At 45.7% G+C, this 16,588-nt stretch overlaps 1 protein-coding gene across 7 annotated transcripts in view; it reads left to right on the forward strand.

Moving 5' to 3' along the window:
• The window catches only part of RIT1 (Ras like without CAAX 1), a 53,475-nt gene that overhangs the window by 11,567 nt on the left and 25,320 nt on the right, over positions 1–16,588 (forward strand). For 4 of the 7 annotated variants that reach the window (XM_073323191.1, XM_073323192.1, XM_073323193.1 and 1 more), the window contains exon 6: positions 4,279–4,393. The exons of 1 other annotated variant lie outside the window; for it this stretch is intronic. In XM_073323191.1, coding sequence (XP_073179292.1) covers positions 4,279–4,393 — 115 coding nt within the window. Of the gene's footprint in view, positions 1–1,310; positions 2,714–4,278; positions 4,394–16,588 lie in introns of those variants that run through there. 2 more of the 7 variants (XM_073323190.1, XM_073323196.1) reach the window with 1 other exon arrangement.

Raw genomic sequence — 16,588 nt, forward strand, 5'->3', positions numbered from 1 at the left:
CAGCACTTGAACAAACTTTGCAAATAGTAATACATTAGGAAGGGTTGTGAGTACATTGAGAAAAGAGAAATAATAAAAGGTGATTTAGAAAGGGCAGAAAATAAAATAAGATTCAACTTGGGAAAGTGTTAGCTAGAACATTTGGGGAAGAATAATCCAAAATACAGATTCACTGTGAGGGGAAAAAATCTGGCAAATAGTAACCCTGAAATAGACCACAGGTAGTGGTTGCACAGGAAATTGAGTTTCCAATGTGATATGAGAGCAAAATGCCATGGACATAGTTGGATCTATATGCTGAGGAGTCATATCACAGGACAGGGAATCAACAGTCCCTTCATATGGCTCCAGTGAGCCCACATTCTGAAATGTTGTGCTCCGTTCTGGGAGGAAAGATGGACAAATTGGATGGTGTTCAGAGAAAACCACCAAAAATCGCAGGTGGTGACTGATGTGAAGAAATACAGTGGACCCTCGCTAGAGGGTGCGTCACTGTAGCGCGGCTTCGCATATAGCGCAGTCATGGCAATGGATCCCAAACCCCGCGTTCTATCCAGTGTATAACTTTCCTATTGACAACTTGGGGAGGTTGCATGTTGCCTTCAGATAGTTGCAGGTTTAACACCAACAAGGGAGGTTAATTATTTGATAAAAGGGTGTTTAAATATGAAATGAGATAAAATTATGAATGGAAAAAAATTAGTCTCAATATCTGTAAAATCATCCCAACTAAAATGTTTTAGACAGTGGAATAGTTGCCACAGGAACGTGGTTGAAGTGCCATAATTTTGGAAAAAAGGCTATAAAACCTGCAGTAGAAGAACACTCTTACGCTGACAGGGAAATGGATTAATTGTGACCTAATACATGTCTTGTCATTCCACCTCAACAATTGTTCTAATTTGTTTTTATTAATTTTTCAGGTTTTGAAAGATTAATAATTTGTTTGCATATAGTGCTATTAAATCCCTATTCTGTTTATTACTTATATAGTGCCAAAGGTGTACACATTATTTACAAATGCAGATTATGACCCAGTCCATACCTCAAGGAGCTGGATTTCTTATGGATATAGGATGCAGTACAAATGTTTAAAAGATCAGGTGAATGACTAGGAGTAAACAAAAGTTTAGAGAAAAGTGGATTTTAGGGAGAGATTTCAGAGAGATGCATGGAAAGGGGATGTTCCAAAGGAGCAGGTAATGTGAAAGAATGCACATGGTTAAGACTGAGAAGAACAGGCAAAGGGAGCAGAAAGGGGGAAGGAATGAACACTTTTGCTTTGTTGACAAATATGTACTTCGTTGAAGGTCTCCAAAGAAGAAGGCTCAGCTTTAGCACGAGAATTCAGCTGCCCTTTTTTTGAAACTTCAGCCGCGTTCCGCTATTATATCGATGATGTATTTCATGCTCTCGTGCGAGAAATCCGTAGGAAAGAGAAGGAAGCAGTAATGGCCCTGGAAAAAAAATCCAAACCCAAAAGCAGCGTGTGGAAGAGACTAAAGTCACCGTTCCGAAAGAAGAAAGATTCAGTGACCTGAAATGGGGGGGCGGGGGGCGCGCACTGTGTGGTGTATCTGTCAAACTGTGAACTGGAATATGTAATCAGAGCTGTCCAGTGACCTACATTTTGAGCATCATGCTTTTTTCTCTATTTTTTTGACTATTTTAAAAGGAAATCTAACTATTGGGAGTTTTGAGGGGGCTGCAATTTACATTGTTGTTTAAAGTAATCTTTCCCCAATTTCAGAACATTTGGTCTATGACACAGCAGTGGGTTTTACTTTTGTTTACTGTCACTTTCTGACTTGGATCCTGCAAATGTCATTGACATAGTTGGTTGAAAATGCTGTTACCTATGTTCCTGCACTTTTGAATGTTTGTCTTAAGGGATCTCAGCAAAATGAAAACTGAACCATGTAGAATGTCTTTGAACTTTTACTTAGAGCCTAACTTAGTTAAGTCTTTTTTTTTTTTTTTTTCCCCTTCCCCTGGAGGATTGCACAACAAAGTTTGCTGCTTTCTGAAAAAGTAATTCACAATGTATGAGAAGGCTTGTCAAGATCAGTGTTATGTTTGTGAAGCACATGTAGCAGACTAATGGAACAAACTGCATGCATATGTCAGTGAGAAGAACTCATGTTGAAATTGCTTTTTGTTCTGATTGTGCATTTTTCCAACAAACGAGTAATGATTGACTCCATGTGCATGTTTATCTAAAAGTAATTATAAGAAACCAGTGTAATGCAACAGTATAGTTTAGATTTTAAACAAGTCAGGAAAATTAAAATTATGATTCCCAAGGCAGCCATAACTTGAGAATATTTCATGAGTATGTAGCATTTTCTTAATGTATATAGTGTGTTCTTGTACTGCCATAGGATAGTATGTGCAATGTGATAAAGTTGCAGGGGCTCTAGGAAACTAGAGCTTTGACTTTCCTGGCTTGCATGCTTAAAATCTTATCTGTAATGTTGCATTAGCTTATGTATTTGCATAAAATTTTACATTCTTTTCTTAAAGAAGCCAATATTGTTAGATTGAAGTCTCAAACACAGTTTCATTACAGATTTTTTTTTATGCTTTGAGGCTCTGTACCCGACACTGCACTGTGTTGTAGAGAGAGAGTGTAAAATCAGAGATTACTGGCAATGGGACTTAGCAGAAATAACTCCAAACCTGGTGAGACTCTTCCATTGCAGGTAGGTGGGGAGATGAGGGGGAAAAGGTCCTGAGAATGATGTACACGGATATCCCTACATATACACAAACTCAAGTGGGTATATATAGCTATTTGTGCCCAGTGATCACTTACGCTGGTTAGGAAGCTGGTGTTTTGTCAAGCACATTTTTTAAATGGTGCAAATTAAATGTTCCTCATGAAGGACTATATATATGTCAGTTATGAAGATTTTTAATCTAGAGTTTATTCAAGTATAAAAATAGCATGAAAGATTGATTTTTTTTTTTTTAAGTAACTTAATTCACATAGGTAACTCAGAAATGGCAAGAGAAAATTTAGGCTAAACATAATTTCTCAAAAAATCAAATACTAAAAACTGGAATTTAAAACGAAAGTGCTTCCTTGCCCACAAATATAGTATCACAACTGTATTCTATGATTGGTTTTGTCAGTTAAGTTGGCTATACTGGGTTGGTGTCAGATCTGTATTCTCAGCCTTAGTTTGACATACATGATCATTGTACGTTCAGAGTTGGAATGCAGAGATGTTAAGATTTGTGTATAAGGGATCCAATGAAAGCAACAAATAGGGCAAATGGGTGAGCCCTCATGCTTTCCTTCACGAAAGTGCTTAGCTTTTCCTGTTCCTTTGCGAACAGCATCATAGGAAATGAAAGCTTTTTAAGTTTGATTTTTTGTGTAGGAAATTGGAGAAACTGATATAGAATTTTCTGGGTTTTTGTTTGTTTTTGTTTTTATACTTTTTTAAAACTCTGCACCTGCACAACAAAGTTGTATAAATCAGTTTATGGGTTCTTTCTTATAAAGTTCCATTGCAAATCCACCTGTGTTGTGCTGTGCTGTGCCACAATCCATTACATGGAAAAAGTAGCTGAAAATAATCTAGAACATTTAGAATGTATTTTACTTGTTTGTTGCAGTGTAAGATGAAAGAGTTTGGTAAAATTAACTTCATGAGCAATGTTGCATACCTTTACCATAGCTACTGATTTAGAAATTAAGGCCCTAATAGTTATTCGGTATTGGAGTAAGTACGGTCTATAACCATGAGATAAAAATCCTGGGTAAGCCACACAACAGAAAACATCCGTGAAAAAATATAGAAATAGTGCACACACACAAAAAGGCTGTTTCTAATTAAAAGATGAGACAAAACCAGCTTTCTCTAAAAGTTAAACAGCATTTTAATTCATACTTCTTTTCAAGGATAGAAACTTGACTTGAACTTCTACTCAGCTACTACTATGTTCAAAACTTGCAGGCATTAACAAGACATAACTTGTGAGCAGCGATGAAAGCTAATGGGGCTAATCCTATTTTTGCCTTCTGATAAATGGTGGGATTTCTGTGCCTTAAATTAGCCCTTTAACAAATTCAATGTTTAGTGATTCCATTTGAGCCTGTTGCTTGTGGAATTAATAAATCTGAATAGCAAGCACTTTTTTACACAATGTTATTCAAGAAGATTGTTTTATTTTTGTCATGTATACATTTGTACACAAAGAAATGATTTTCATTTTGACACAATACAGAATTTTTAATATAAATTTTCGTATTTTATGTTTTAATCCTAGGTGCCTAAGACTGTCAATAGAAAATATTGCGGCTGGGGGCTCAGAAATAAACAGAAAGTTTGTAGTATGCTCATAACTTCTGGTGGATGTAGCTTACTAGCTGGAGGCTTAGAAGGTGAGCTGTAAAACTAAATAACCATTTAAAAGATGCAAGGATAAGAAGTACCATAAGAAGAGTTTGATGCTACCACCTGCTTAAGATTGTGAGAGAATTTTCATTAATATAATAGTTCAGACTGGTATGTACTATATAAGAGTCTTTGAGTTGCCATGTTTTGACTTTTAGGATTGGGAAGATAATGGTGTTTAGAAGGGTAAGCAGCTAAACTTTGTCTGGAAAACTTGATATCATACAGGAGAACTTAATCCTGTATTTCCCATTGTATAGTTTTCTTTGTGTATTATTTGCACTTAGTTTTTACTAGCTAACAATGGGGCAACTGTTTTGATACCCTTTTAAAAAAGGCAGGTTAATATTCTTTTTTTTTTTTTAATTGAAGCTATTGTATGACTCTTTTAACTTTTTAAAAACATCGTCCTCCACCAGTTTACAAGGTTTATTATTTAATCTGAATTTTTTTGTTTTATGATAGATGAAAGGAAACTATAATCACCTTTTTTGTGTTGATAATCTGGGCTGGTTCTATCTGCACCCGTCTGATCCATATGAGCTCTCAAGTCCTCAGCCCTTCAGTTAGGCAGACGCCAGTGTTCCATGGTTAAAGTAGCATGAGGGATTTATGTAACAAGCATTTGTCTTCCTATTTTATTCTATAGAAGTTCTTCTACCAATCTTAACATGATAGTATGAGTGCCAGTAGCACATTAAGCTACATGGCACATATCTGTCATGTGGTTCGCTTTCTCTAATACACTGTTGTGTGCAGTGTACTGTTTGGAGTTTTAAAATAAATATATAAATGTGTTCATATTAAAGAAAGCAAAGTAAATGTAGTGTACTTTGCACAGGCAGAAGAAGATAGTAAAGTTTGTGATAGTTCTTCGATCTGGTGGGAATTTGTTCAGCAATTTGAGCACCTTCTGAGAAAGTACCCTATCTCCTGCATAGACATTTTTTACTCTTGTGGTAGAAAATTCTACTGTGCTGAAGCAGCAGAGTTGTTAACTATAGTCCTTATCCCAAAGCTTTAGGTGATCTAGATATCCTGGGCCGTGGCAATTGTACACCTTGAAAACAAGGATAGAGACCTTGAACTTGACTCAGTATTCTATATAGAAAGCCAATGTAGAGAGCAGAGGCTAGATTTGGTGTGCTTGCAGTAGTTCGTCTTTGAGTGCTTGTTCACGTCCATTCCAGTTAAGTGTGCGCGCGTCATGTGCACGGACGTCAGAAACTTTTTACCTTAGCAGCCCCGTTGGGACGGCAGGGGAGCCCCCTAGAGTGGTGCCCTTATGACGGTGTATACAGTACCCTTCTGGCCCAACCCTCTTTCAGTTCCTTCTTATCGTCCGTGACAGCGTTGGAATATGCTCTCTCACTTGCGAGTGATCCCTTATCAATTTAGTCTTTCTAGTTAGAGTTGTTCTTAGATAGTTTTACAACTTAGTTAGATACAGTTTTTAGTTACAGGCGTCTGAGAGTTAGTTCCAGCACCAGTCTTGGGCTGTGGGGGATGCCGCAAGCCCAGAGGTTTAAAGCTTGCGCCACCTGTCTCAAGCCTATGCCCAACAGCGACCCCCACGACTCCTGCCTTCGTTGTCTTGGGGAAGTGCATCAGGCTGAGCGCTGCAAAATTTTCTAGGCTTTCAAGTCACACACAAAGAAAGAAAGAAAGAGACTTTTGTCTTAAGCAGCTGCTCATGGAGGCCGCGTTGCAACCAGCGGCCCCAGACCGCCCGGTACCAGGCCTGAGCTCCTCGGTGAGAAGTGCCGCAGCATTGGTGCACGACTCAGCACTGCCCAGGCATCATAAATCGCTGGCAGCGAGACGGGCTGACCAGCCCTGGCACTGCTCGACCTCTTTGACACTGACAAGCACAATAAGGGGGAAAGAAGACGCTCCCCTCAAAGAGCAACCAAGACGCCCAGAGAGGCCCCTAGCACTCAGAGACAGGACTTGGGTCCCCTCCAGGGGCTGGCACTGTTGACTCTGGCGCCGCAGGCCCTGTTGACTCCAGTGCCCAGCGACTCCAGCGCTGATGAGTGTCTTGAGGAGGTCTTAGAACCCCCCTCCATGCCTGACACATTTGAGGCAGCAAAAGATCTCTTAGAACTGTCAACACCAAATCCCCTCCCTTGCAGGGAGAAGCCTCTGGCATCACCAAGGCGGGTGCTGTTCAAAGGAAAACCAGCAATGATGCGCCGCTCAAGGTCACCAATCTGGCACCGCTCATAACACCGCTCCCGTTCGAGCTCGGCACAGCACCACTTCCTGGCACCCATGACCCAATACGAGGTTACGGCACCCTCATCGAGGACTCGATGCCATTCCACGACGCCATCGGTTGCTTGGCACTGGGACTCAGTGCCAACCACTTCCCTGGCACCACATGTGCGAGACCGATCCAGGTCTCGGGATAGCTGGCACCATTCGCGGTCCCAGTCATCTCAGTACCAGTCCCTGACCCGCACCTCATGGCACCCCACAGCCGCCCAAGGATCGGCACCACCTTGGTCCTCTCCTTTGGCCTCCTCTGTCTCCGAAGCCGATTCCAGTCGCTCTAGCTACAGCAGGCACCAGACCATGACCAGCAAAGAGTCCCACACAGCGTGGCAGCCGCAGTGGTCTCTTCTGGGGCAGTGGCCATTCTGGACCCCATAGGCCTACCACCACCAACGGCACCCTTTCTAGAGCTTCTAGATCCGGGCACTCAACGAGACGCCACTCAAGGTTTCCATATAGGCACACCTCAAGGACAAGAGAGGCCATGCTCTCTCGGCCACCCTCGGATCCCCTGGAGCAGCCTACAGTGACAGGTCTGTTGCCGAAGCAGACTACGTCTCAGGAGGGAGTTATCTTCTCAGGCCCCGACACCTCCCAAGGCTATGAGGAATTACAGGAAGGCCAGGACAATGGCAACCAGCCCCAGATGAAGTAGTGGCAGGTACATCAGTTTCAGGACCAACACTGCTTGACCATAGGGCCCACCAAGAGCTTCTCCGCCGAATTGCCCTCAACATGGGCCTTCAGATGTAAGAGACTGTCGAGCCGGAGGATCCCATGGATGACATCCTGGCTCCAGAAGATCCCTCCAGAGTCGCACTACCTCTGATTAAGACCATCCAGAGCAACTACAAGACTATCTGGCAAACCCCGGCCTCGATTACACCGATGGCCAGGGGGGTGGAAAGGAAATTTTTTGCCCCATCCAAGGGCTACAAGTTCTTGTTTTCCCGCCCTGCTCCCTGGTCGTTTCAGCTGTAAACGAGAAGGAACGCCAGGATCAATAAGCCTGGGCTCTGAAAGCCAAAGAGGCCAAATGCTTAGACCTCTTCAGTAGGAAGGTATACTCATCAGGAGGCCTCCAACTTTGCACAGCCAACCAATAGGCGATCCTTAACAGTTTCAACTCTTGGAACGCTATGTCCAAGTTTAAGGATTGCCTGCTGCAGGACTTACACCCAGAGTTCGCTGCGCTAATCCAGGAAGGGAAAGCTGTAGCCAAAACATCGCTGCAAGCCTCCCTCGATTCGGCTGACTCTGCAGTCAGAATGATAGCCTCAGGAGTGGTTATGAGGCGTTCAGGGAGGCTGCAGGCGTCTGACCTCCCTCCCGAGGTCCAAAACACCCTGCAAGACCTCCCCTTCAAGGGCTCAGGCCTCTTTTCCAAGCAAACTGACTCCAGACTGCACAGCCTTAAGGATTCCGGGGCCACAGTGAAATCACTGGGGATGCATACACGAGCAACCCAGAGGAAGCCCTTCAGGCCGCAGCCTCCGCAGCAGAGGCAGTATCAACCTCACCCCAGACAAGACCTGTATCGCAGGTGAGGCAGAAATAACAGGCATAGGCTGTCCAATAACACACCTAACCAAGGCCAGAATAAGCCCAAGCAAGGGTTTTGAAGGCACATTCAAGGAGAGTCTACCAACCCAGTTCCAAGATCCATCCCCCGTTTTTTAAACTGGCTATCCCACTTCTACCATGAATGGTCCCATATAACTTTGGACCGCTGGGTCCTACGCATGGTACAGGTGGGATACTCCCTCCAGTTCTCCTCCTTCCCTCGCTCCCGCTCCTCTTCAAGGACCCCTCTCATGAGCAACTCCTCATGCAGGAGGTCCATTCACTCCTCGATATAGGGGCGGTGGAGGAGGCTCCCCAGGAGCTAAGGGGAAACGGGTACAACTCCTGTTACTTCCTAATCCTCAAGGCAAAGGGGAGTCTCTGACCCATTCTAGACCTTTGCAGACTCAACAAATTTATGGTCAAGCTCCAGTTCCGCATTGTCTCCCTAAGCACTATCATCCTGTCTCTGGATCCAGGAGATTGGTACGCTGCCCTCGACATGAAGGATGCCTATTTCCATGTTGCCATCCATCCGGCACACAAATGCTTCCTCTGGTTTGTAATACACTAAGAGTACTACTGGTTCACGGTACTCCAGTTCGGCCTGTCCAGGCCTTCCCACATGTTCACCAAGTGCATGGCGGTTGTAGTGGCCTTTTTGCACAAAAGACACATTCGAGTGTACCCATACCTCGACGACTGGCTTCTGACAGGACGATCCAAAGATCGGGTACAGTCCTATGTGACACTTGTCAGGGACACCTTTCACAGACTTCAGAGTAACAGCCGTGTTAGTCTGTATTCACAGAAAGAAAAGGAGTACTTGTGGCACCTTAGAGACTAATTTATTTGAGCATAAGCTTTCGTGAGCTACAGCTCACTTCATCGGATGCATGCTGTGGAAAGTGTAGAAGATCTTATTATATACACACAAAAAGCATGAAAAAATACCTCCTCCCACCCCACTCTCCTGCTGGTAATAGCTTATCTAAAGTGATCACTCTCCTTACATTGTGTATGATAATCAAGGTGGGCCATTTCCAGCACAAATCCAGGGTTTAACAAGAACATCTGGGGCGGGGGGGGGGAGGTAGGCTACCTTGCATAATGACTAAGCCACTCCTAGTCTCTAGTCAAGCCTAAGTTAATTGTATCCAATTTGCAAATGAATTCCAATTCAGCAGTTTCTCGCTGGAGTCTGGATTTGAAGTTTTTTTGTTGTAAAATAGCGACTTTCATGTCTGTAATCGCGTGACCAGAGAGATTGAAGTGTTCTCCAACTGGTTTATGAATGTTATAATTCTTGACATCTGATTTGTGTCCATTTACTCTTTTACGTAGAGACTGTCCAGTTTGGCCAATGTACATGGCAGAGGGGCATTGCTGGCACATGATGGCATAGAATCATAGAATATCAGGGTTGGAAGGGACCTCAGGAGGTCATCTAGTCCAACCCCCTGCTCAAAAGCAGGACCAATCCCCAATTAAATCATCCCAGCCAGGGCTTTGTCAAGTCTGACCTTAAAAACTTCTAAGGAAGGAGATTCCACCACCTCCCTAGGCAATGCATTCCAGTGTTTCACCACCCTCCTAGTGAAAAAGTTTTTCCTAATAGCCAACCTAAACCTCCCCCACTACAATTTGAGACCATTACTCCTTGTCCTGTCCTCTTCTACCACTGAGAATAGTCTAGAACCATCCTCTCTGGAACCACCTCTCAGGTAGTTGAAAGCAGCTATCAAATCCCCCCTCATTCTTCTCTTCTGCAGACTAAACAATCCCAGTTCCCTCAGCCTCTCCTCATAAGTCATGTGTTCCAGACCCCTAATCATTTTTGTTGCCCTTTGCTGGACTCTTTCCAATTTATCCACATCCTTCTTGTAGTGTGGGGCCCAAAACTGGACACAGTACTCCAGATGAGGCCTCACCAATGTCGAATAGAGGGGAACGATCATGTCCCTCGGTCTGCTCGCTATGCCCCTACTTATACATCCCAAAATGCCATTGGCCTTCTTGGCAACAAGGGCACACTGCTGACTCATATCCAGCTTCTCGTCCACTGTCACCCCTAGGTCCTTTTCCGCAGAACTGTTGCCTGGCCATTCGGTCCCTAGTCTGTGGCTGTGCATTGGGTTCTTCCGTCCTAAGTGCAGGACCCTGCACTTATCCTTATTGAACCTCATCAGATTTCTTTTGGCCCAATCCTCCAATTTGTCTAGGTCCCTCTGTATCCTATCCCTGCCCTCCAGCGTATCTACCACTCCTCCCAGTTTAGTATCATCCGCAAATTTGCTGAGAGTGCAATCCACACCATCCTCCAGATCATTTATGAAGATATTGAACAAAACCGGCCCCAGGACCGACCCTGGGGCACTCCACTTGACACTGGCTGCCAACTAGACATGGAGCCATTGATCACTACCCGTTGAGTCCGACAATCTAGCCAACTTTCTACCCACCTTATAGTGCATTCATCCAGCCCGTACTTCTTTAACTTGCTGACAAGAATACTGTGGGAGACCGTGTCAAAAGCTTTGCTAAAGTCAAGAAACAATACATCCACTGCTTTCCCTTCATCCACAGAACCAGTAATCTCATCATAGAAGGCGATTAGATTAGTCAGGCATGACCTTTCCTTGGTGAATCCATGCTGAGTGTTCCTGATCACTTTCCTCTCATGTAAGTGCTTCAGGATTGATTCTTTGAGGACCTGCTCCATGATTTTTCCGGGGACTGAAGTGAGGCTGACTGGCCTGTAGTTCCCAGGATCCTCCTCCTTCCCTTTTTTAAAGATTGGCACTACATTAGCCTTTTTCCAGTCATCTGGGACTTCCCCCGTTCGCCACGAGTTTTCAAAGATAATGGCCAATGGCTCTGCAATCACAGCCGCCAGTTCCTTTAGCACTCATCCGGCCCCATGGACTTGTGCACATCCAGCTTTTCTAAATAGTCCCTAACCACCTCTTTCTCCACAGAGGGCTGGCCATCTATTCCCCATGTTGTGATGCCCAGCGCAGCAGTCTGGGAGCTGACCTTGTTAGTGAAGGCAGAGGCAAAAAAAGCATTGAGTACAATAGCTTTTTCCACATCCTCTGTCACTAGGTTGCCTCCCTCATTCATTAAGGGGCCCACACTTTCCTTGGCTTTCTTCTTGTTGCCAACATACCTGAACAGGTTTCAGAGTAACAGCCGTGTTAGTCTGTATTCGCAAAAAGAAAAGGAGTACTTCTGGCACCTTAGAGACTAACCAATTTATTTGAGCATGAGCTTTCGTGAGCTACTTACTCTTGACATCTCTTGCTAGCTGCAGCTCCAGGTGTGATTTGGCCCTCCTGATTTCATTCCTACATGCCCGAGCAATATTTTTATACTCTTCCCTAGTCATATGTCCAACCTTCTACTTCTTGTAAGCTTCTTTTTTATGTTTAAGATCCGCTAGGATTTCACCGTTAAGCCAAGCTGGTCGCCTGCCATATTTACTATTCTTTCGACACATCGGGATGGTTTGTCCCTGTAACCTCAACAGGGATTCCTTGAAATACAGCCAGCTCTCCTGGACTCCTTTCCCCTTCATGTTAGTCCCCCAGGGGATCCTACCCATCCGTTCCCTGAGGGAGTTGAAGTCTGCTTTCCTGAAGTCCAGGGTCTGTATCCTGCTGCTTACCTTTCTTCCCTGTGTCAGGATCCTGAACTCAACCAACTCATGGTCACTGCCTCCCAGATTCCCATCCACTTTTGCTTCCCCTACTAATTCTTCCCAGTTTGTGAGCAGCAGGTCAAGAAAAGCTCCCCCCCAGTTGGCTCCTCTAGCACTTGCACCAGGAAATTGTCGCCTACGCTTTCCAAAAACTTCCTGGATTGTCTATGCACTGCTGTATTGCTCTCCCAGCAGATATCAGGAAAATTAAAGTCACCCATGAGAACCAGGGCATGCGATCTAGTAGCTTCTGCGAGCTGCCGGAAGAAAGCCTCATCTGCCTCATCCACCTCATCCCCCTGGTCCGGTGGTCTATAGCAGACTCCCACCACTACATCACTCTTGTTGCTCACACTTTTAAACTTAATCCAGAGACACTCAGGTTTTTCTGCAGTTTCATACCGGAGCTCTGAGCAGTCATACTACTCCCTTACATACAGTGCTACTCCCCCACCTTTTCTGCCCTGCCTGTCCTTCCTGAACAGTTTATAACCATCCATGACAGTACTCCAGTCATGTGAGTTATCCCACCAAGTCTCTGTTATTCCAATCACGTCATAATTCCTTGACATCACCAGGACCTCCAGTTCTCCCTGCTTGTTTCCAAGGCTTTGTGCATTCGTATATAAGCACTTGAGATAACCTGCTGATCGCCCCTCATTCTCACTATGAGGCAGGAGCCCTCCCCTCACAGACATTCCTGCCTGTGCTTCCTCCCGGTATCCCGCTTTCCCACTTACCTCAGGGCTTTGGTCTCCTTCCCCTGGTGAACCTAGTTTAAAGCCCTCCTCACTAGGTTAGCCAGCCTGCTCGCAAAGATGCTCTTCCCTCTCTTCGTAAGGTGGAGCCCGTTTCTGCCTAGCACTCCTCCTTCATGGAACACCATCCCACGGACAAAGAATCCAAAGCCTTCTCTCCGACACCACCTGCGTAGCCACTCTTCTGGCTCTATCAATCCACACGATCCATCATCTACAGCCAAGCTCTGCGATACAACCGCATTTGCTCCACTCCCTCAGAGAGAGACAAACACCTACAAGATCTCTATCAAGCATTCTTACAACTACAGTACCCACCTGTGGAAGTGAAGAAACAGATTGATAGAGCCAGAAGACTTCCCAGAAGTCACCTACTACAGGACAGGCCTAACAAAGAAAATAACAGAACGCCACTAGCCGTCACCTTCAGCCCCCAACTAAAACCCCTCCAACGCATTATTAAGGATCTACAACCTATCCTGAAGGATGGCCCAACACTCTCACAAATCTTGGGAGACAGGCCAGTCCTTGCCTACAGACAGCCCCCCAACCTGAAGCAAATACTCACCAGCAACCACATACCACACAACAGAACCACTAACCCAGGAACCTATCCTTGCAACAAAGCCCGTTGCCAACTGTGCCCACATATCTATTCAGGGGACACCATCACAGGGCCTAATAACATCAGCCACACTATCAGAGGTTCGTTCACCTGCACATCCACCAATGTGATTTATGCCATCATGTGCCAGCAATGCCCCTCTGCCATGTACATTGGCCAAACTGGACAGTCTCTACGTAAAAGAGTAAATGGACACAAATCAGATGTCAAGAATTATAACATTCATAAACCAGTTAGAGAACACTTCAATCTCTCTGGTCACGCGATTACAGACATGAAAGTCGCTATTTTACAACAAAAAAACTTCAAATCCAGACTCCAGCGAGAAACTGCTGAATTGGAATTCATTTGCAAATTGGATACAATTAACTTAGGCTTGACTAGAGACTAGGAGTAGCTTAGTCATTATGCAAGGTAGCCTATTTCCCCTTGTTTTTTCCTACACCCCCCCCCCCCGACGTTCTTGTTAAACCCTGGATTTGTGCTGGAAATGGCCCACCTTGATTATCATACACATTGTAGGGAGAGTGATCACTTTAGATAAGCTATTACCAGCAGGAGAGTGGGGTGGGAGGAGGTATTTTTTCATACTTTTTGTGTGTATATAATCTACACTTTTTCCACAGCATGCGTCCGATGAAGTGAGCTGTAGCTCACGAAAGCTTATGCTCAAATAAATTGGTTAGTCTCTAAGGTGCCACAAGTACTCCTTTTCTTCTTTCACAGACTGGGGCTCCTCCTCAACATAAATAAGTAGTCATTCATACCAACATAAAGGATAGAGTTCATAGGGGCGGTCCTGGACTCAGTACAGGCGAAAACGAGCCTCCCAGATTTCAGGCCATAGAGCAAATTGTCAGGACAATGCTACAGTACCCCACCACAACCGTCAGGATTTGCCTGAAGCTAAAAGGACATATGGCAGCCTGTATGTGTGTGGTCAAGCATGCCAGGCTGAGGCTCAGGCCCATACAAGCATGGCTCACAGCACATTATTACCTGTCCTGAGACAGCCTGGACCTGATAGTAACGGTACCCAGGCAAGTCCAAGAGTCCCTGCACTGGTGGCTGGACTGATCAGTAGTCTGTGGAGGAGTCCCCTTCAACATGCCCAAACCTTCTCTGATGCTAGTAACAGACACTTCAGACCTGGGCTGGGGTGCACACTTAGGGGATCTGAGGACACAAGGTCTGTGGTCCCAGGGCGAGATACCCCTCCATATCAACCTGAAGTAGTTCAGAGCGGTTCGTCTGGCCTGTCAAATCTTTCATGCCACTTTGCAAGGTCACAGCGTGACAGTCCTGACACACAACACCACCGCCATGTTTTACAAAAAACAAACAGGGCGGAGCTTGCTCCTCGCCCCTCTGCTGCAAGGCTCTTCTCCTATGGGACTTCTGTATAGCCCAGTCCATCCAAGCATCCTGCCTTCCCGGGGTAAAGAACGAGCTGGCAGATCACCTCAGCAGGTCCTTCCAGGCTCACGAGTGGTCTGTCCGATCAGATGTCCTGCAGTCAGTTTTCCAAAGGTGGGGTTATCCCCAAGTCAGTCTCTTCACCACCAAGGACAACAGATGCTGCCCTTGGTTCTGCTCATTTCAAAACCACAGCCTGGGCTTGATGTCCGACACATTCTTAATACTGAGGGACAAGGGGCTGAAGTATGCCTTCCTCCAATCCTGCTGATCCAGTGGGTCCTGCTCAAGATTTACAGGGAGAGGGTAATGGTAATCATGATTGCCCTGTTGTGGCTGCGGCAGCATTGGTGCATGACACTCCTAGACCTGTCCATAGAGGCCCCGATAGCCCTGCCCCTGTACCCTGACTTGTTCATGCAGGACCACTGGCACCTTCTCCACCCGAACCTGCAGTCTCTGCACCTCATGACTTGGAAGCTCCGTGGCTAAATCCCATGGAGAGCCAGTGCTCTCAGCCAGTGAGACAGCTTCTCCTTGGTAGTAGGAAACCTTCCACCAGGGCAACTTACCTGGCCAAGTGGAAAAGGTTCTCCTGCTGGTGCGAACCCAAACGTCTTCTACCACTACAGGTTTCTGTCCCGGGTATTCTGGATGACCTGCTGCACCTCAAGCAACAAGGCCTGGCATTTTCTTCCATCAGAGCACACCTGGTGGCTATCTTAGCTTTCCATCCAGGGGAATCTGGGCACTTGGTGTTCTCAAATCCCATGGTGGTGCGCTTCCTCAAGGGGCTGGAGAGGGTGTACCCTTACTCTCATCCACCCATATCTACCTGGAATCTGAACCTGGTTCTCTCCAAACTTATGAGCCCACCTTTCGAGCGCCTAGCAACTTGTTTCCTCCTTTACCTTTCATGGAAGGTAGCGTTCTTGGTGGCCATTACCTGGGCAAGGAGGGTGTCTGAACTGAGGAGTCTCACCTCTGAACCCCGTTATATGGTGTTTCATAAGGACAAGGTACAACTTAGACTGCACCCTAAATTCCTCCCCAAGGTGGTCTCCCAATTCCATATGGGGCAGGATGTTTGCCTGCTGGTGTTCTTTTTGAAGCCCCAGATGAGCCCACAGCACCACAGCTTACACACCCTAGATGTTCGAAGAGCCTTAGAGTTCTACATACAGCACATGAGGCCTTTGCGCAAATCAACCCAACTGTTCGTGGCCACAGCCGATAGAATGAAGGGCCTTCCGGTTTCCACGCAGCACATATCATCATGGATCACAGACTGTATTCCCACGTGCTATGAGCTGGCCAAGGTCCCAGCCTCAGGAATCCCAGCCCATTTGATGAGAGCGCAAGACCACCTTTCTGGCACAGGTACCCATCCATGAGATCTGCAAGGCGGCTACCTGGTCTTTAGTGCATACGTTTACAGCCCACTATGCCATCGACCAACAGTCCAAAGATGATGCAGCGGTTGGCAGAGCTGTCCTCCAATCAATCATTCCCTGACTCCTACCCACCACTGATGGTCAGCTCAGAAGTCACCTAATTGGAATGGATGTGAACAAGCACTCGAAGAAGAAAAGACAGTTACTTACCTCTCGTAATTGTTGTTCTTCTAGATGCGTTGTTCACATCCATTACAATACCCACGCCCCCTTCCCCTCTTTTGGAGTCAATGGCAAGAAGGAACCAAAGAGGGGTTGGGCTGGCAGGCTACTATATACACGGCCATAAGGGCGCCACTCTTGGGGGCTCCCCTGCCCTCCTGATGGGGGCTGCTAAGGGAGAAAATTTCCGACGTCCATGCATGTGACGCGTGTACACCTAATTGGAA

The sequence above is a fragment of the Lepidochelys kempii genome, chromosome 24 (assembly GCF_965140265.1).
Source record: "Lepidochelys kempii isolate rLepKem1 chromosome 24, rLepKem1.hap2, whole genome shotgun sequence".
NCBI classification, from domain to species: Eukaryota; Metazoa; Chordata; order Testudines; family Cheloniidae; genus Lepidochelys; species Lepidochelys kempii.